A 1,513-nucleotide genomic window follows, 5' to 3' on the forward strand; every position below is an offset into this window, starting at 1 on the left:
CGTCAGATTTTGAACTGCAGAATTAACTAAGCAAACTTTAGCGATCTAAAGATGTCAGTTTTAAATTTATCGATCTAGACAAAACACGCATAAAAGTTTAAGGGCGACCGCTGTATCTTATTATTTGGTTCATGTAGTCAAAGGCAATATAGCCAATTAAAAATGAACAAAAAATAGGTAAACTAATGGAATATATAATATGTAAAAATCAAAACGAAAACTCAGTGCCATATGGATAAAGAGAAAAAAAAACCCAAGGAGTATCGAAATGATAAGAGTGAAATCAGGGTACACAAGAAAATTAAAGTCATCTTCTCCTTCTTTTTTACATCCTATTTCAAGGAGACGATATATATCTACAGGACAGCACCACGATCGATTACTTTTGCACGGCGTACGTACGTATTTGACACGAGAAAAATCCCAAATATTGTTTCACTAATTAATCACTACGTACACGTCGGAATTACAATTAGGATTAATTACCACCGGCCATCATGGCCTTGAATTCCTCGTAGTCGACGCGGCCGTCGCTGTCCCGGTCGGCGGCGGCGATCATGTCGCGCACCCGCGCCATGCAGGCCGCCTCCGGCATCCCCATCCGCGACAGCACCGCCTGCAGCTCCGCCGCCGAGATGTACCCGTCGCCGTCCTCGTCGAACACCCCGAACGCCTCCCTCATGTCCTCGTCGTCCTCCTCCTCCGCGTCGGCGTCGTCTCCCTTCGTGCCGGAGCCGGCGACGGAGAGCTCGGCGTGGAGCGCCTGGAAGTCGGCGAAACGGAGGCCCGCCATCCCGGGCGCGACGTACGCCGCGACGACCGCGTCGAGGGCCGCGGCCTCGTCGGGCGCCTGGCCGTCGTCGTGCCGCCGCGCGCCGAGGCGGCCCAGCGCGCCCGACAGCTCGGCCGGCGTGATCACGCCGTCGCCGTCGCGGTCGAACATCTCGAACACGCGCCGCAGCCGCAGCGCCTCCGCCTTCCGGTGGCCCGCCGACGGCCGCTGCACCGACCGCGGCGGCGGCCGAGCCGCCGCGGTGCCGGCCGTGAGCACGGACGAGTGCGGTGGAGCACGCAGCATGTGTACGGAAAGCTAGCGTAGGTTTGCTTGCTTATTTGGTTCACCTAATGGAAGATCTTGCGTACGGGCGTGCTCGCGTGGCGTATTTATAGGCCACGTTGTTTAATTTGTTTGGACTTTGGAATTTCAGTTGATATATTCTAATCCTGATTACCTAATACTCGTTTTAAATGGGATATGCATCCACGTCTTTTTACCCATGCTTATGCTTATAAGTCAAAATTTTAATTTTCGACTTAAATTTAGAGTTGATTTTAGTGTTTTTAATTTAATGATCACTGAAAATACATATATAAAATTTTTATTCACACATTATTTTTCGTTTGCAAATAGATCATTTGGATTTTCCATCAAACACCCAACCAATCACCCCAGTTTACCATTGCTTTTATTACTCTATTCCTTTCACAACTTTTTGTCGTTGTCTTAATTTAT

At 49.5% G+C, this 1,513-nt stretch overlaps 1 protein-coding gene across 1 annotated transcript; it reads right to left on the reverse strand.

The window, feature by feature from the left end:
• Positions 1-226: 226 nt before the first annotated feature.
• On the reverse strand, positions 227-1,078 carry LOC102717435 (probable calcium-binding protein CML21). The gene has a single exon (XM_015837500.2). It carries the CDS (start codon positions 1,076-1,078, stop codon positions 479-481), a length of 600 nt encoding a protein of 199 aa, XP_015692986.2. The 3' UTR covers positions 227-478.
• Between the last annotated feature and the right edge of the window lie 435 nt (positions 1,079-1,513).

Source organism: Oryza brachyantha, chromosome 5 (genome assembly GCF_000231095.2).
Source record: "Oryza brachyantha chromosome 5, ObraRS2, whole genome shotgun sequence".
Taxonomy (NCBI): Eukaryota; Viridiplantae; Streptophyta; class Magnoliopsida; order Poales; family Poaceae; genus Oryza; species Oryza brachyantha.

Bases quoted from the DNA above. Each gene is read 5' to 3' on its own strand.
- LOC102717435 (XM_015837500.2), bottom strand. From the start codon at position 1,078: ATGCTGCGTGCTCCACCGCACTCGTCCGTGCTCACGGCCGGCACCGCG.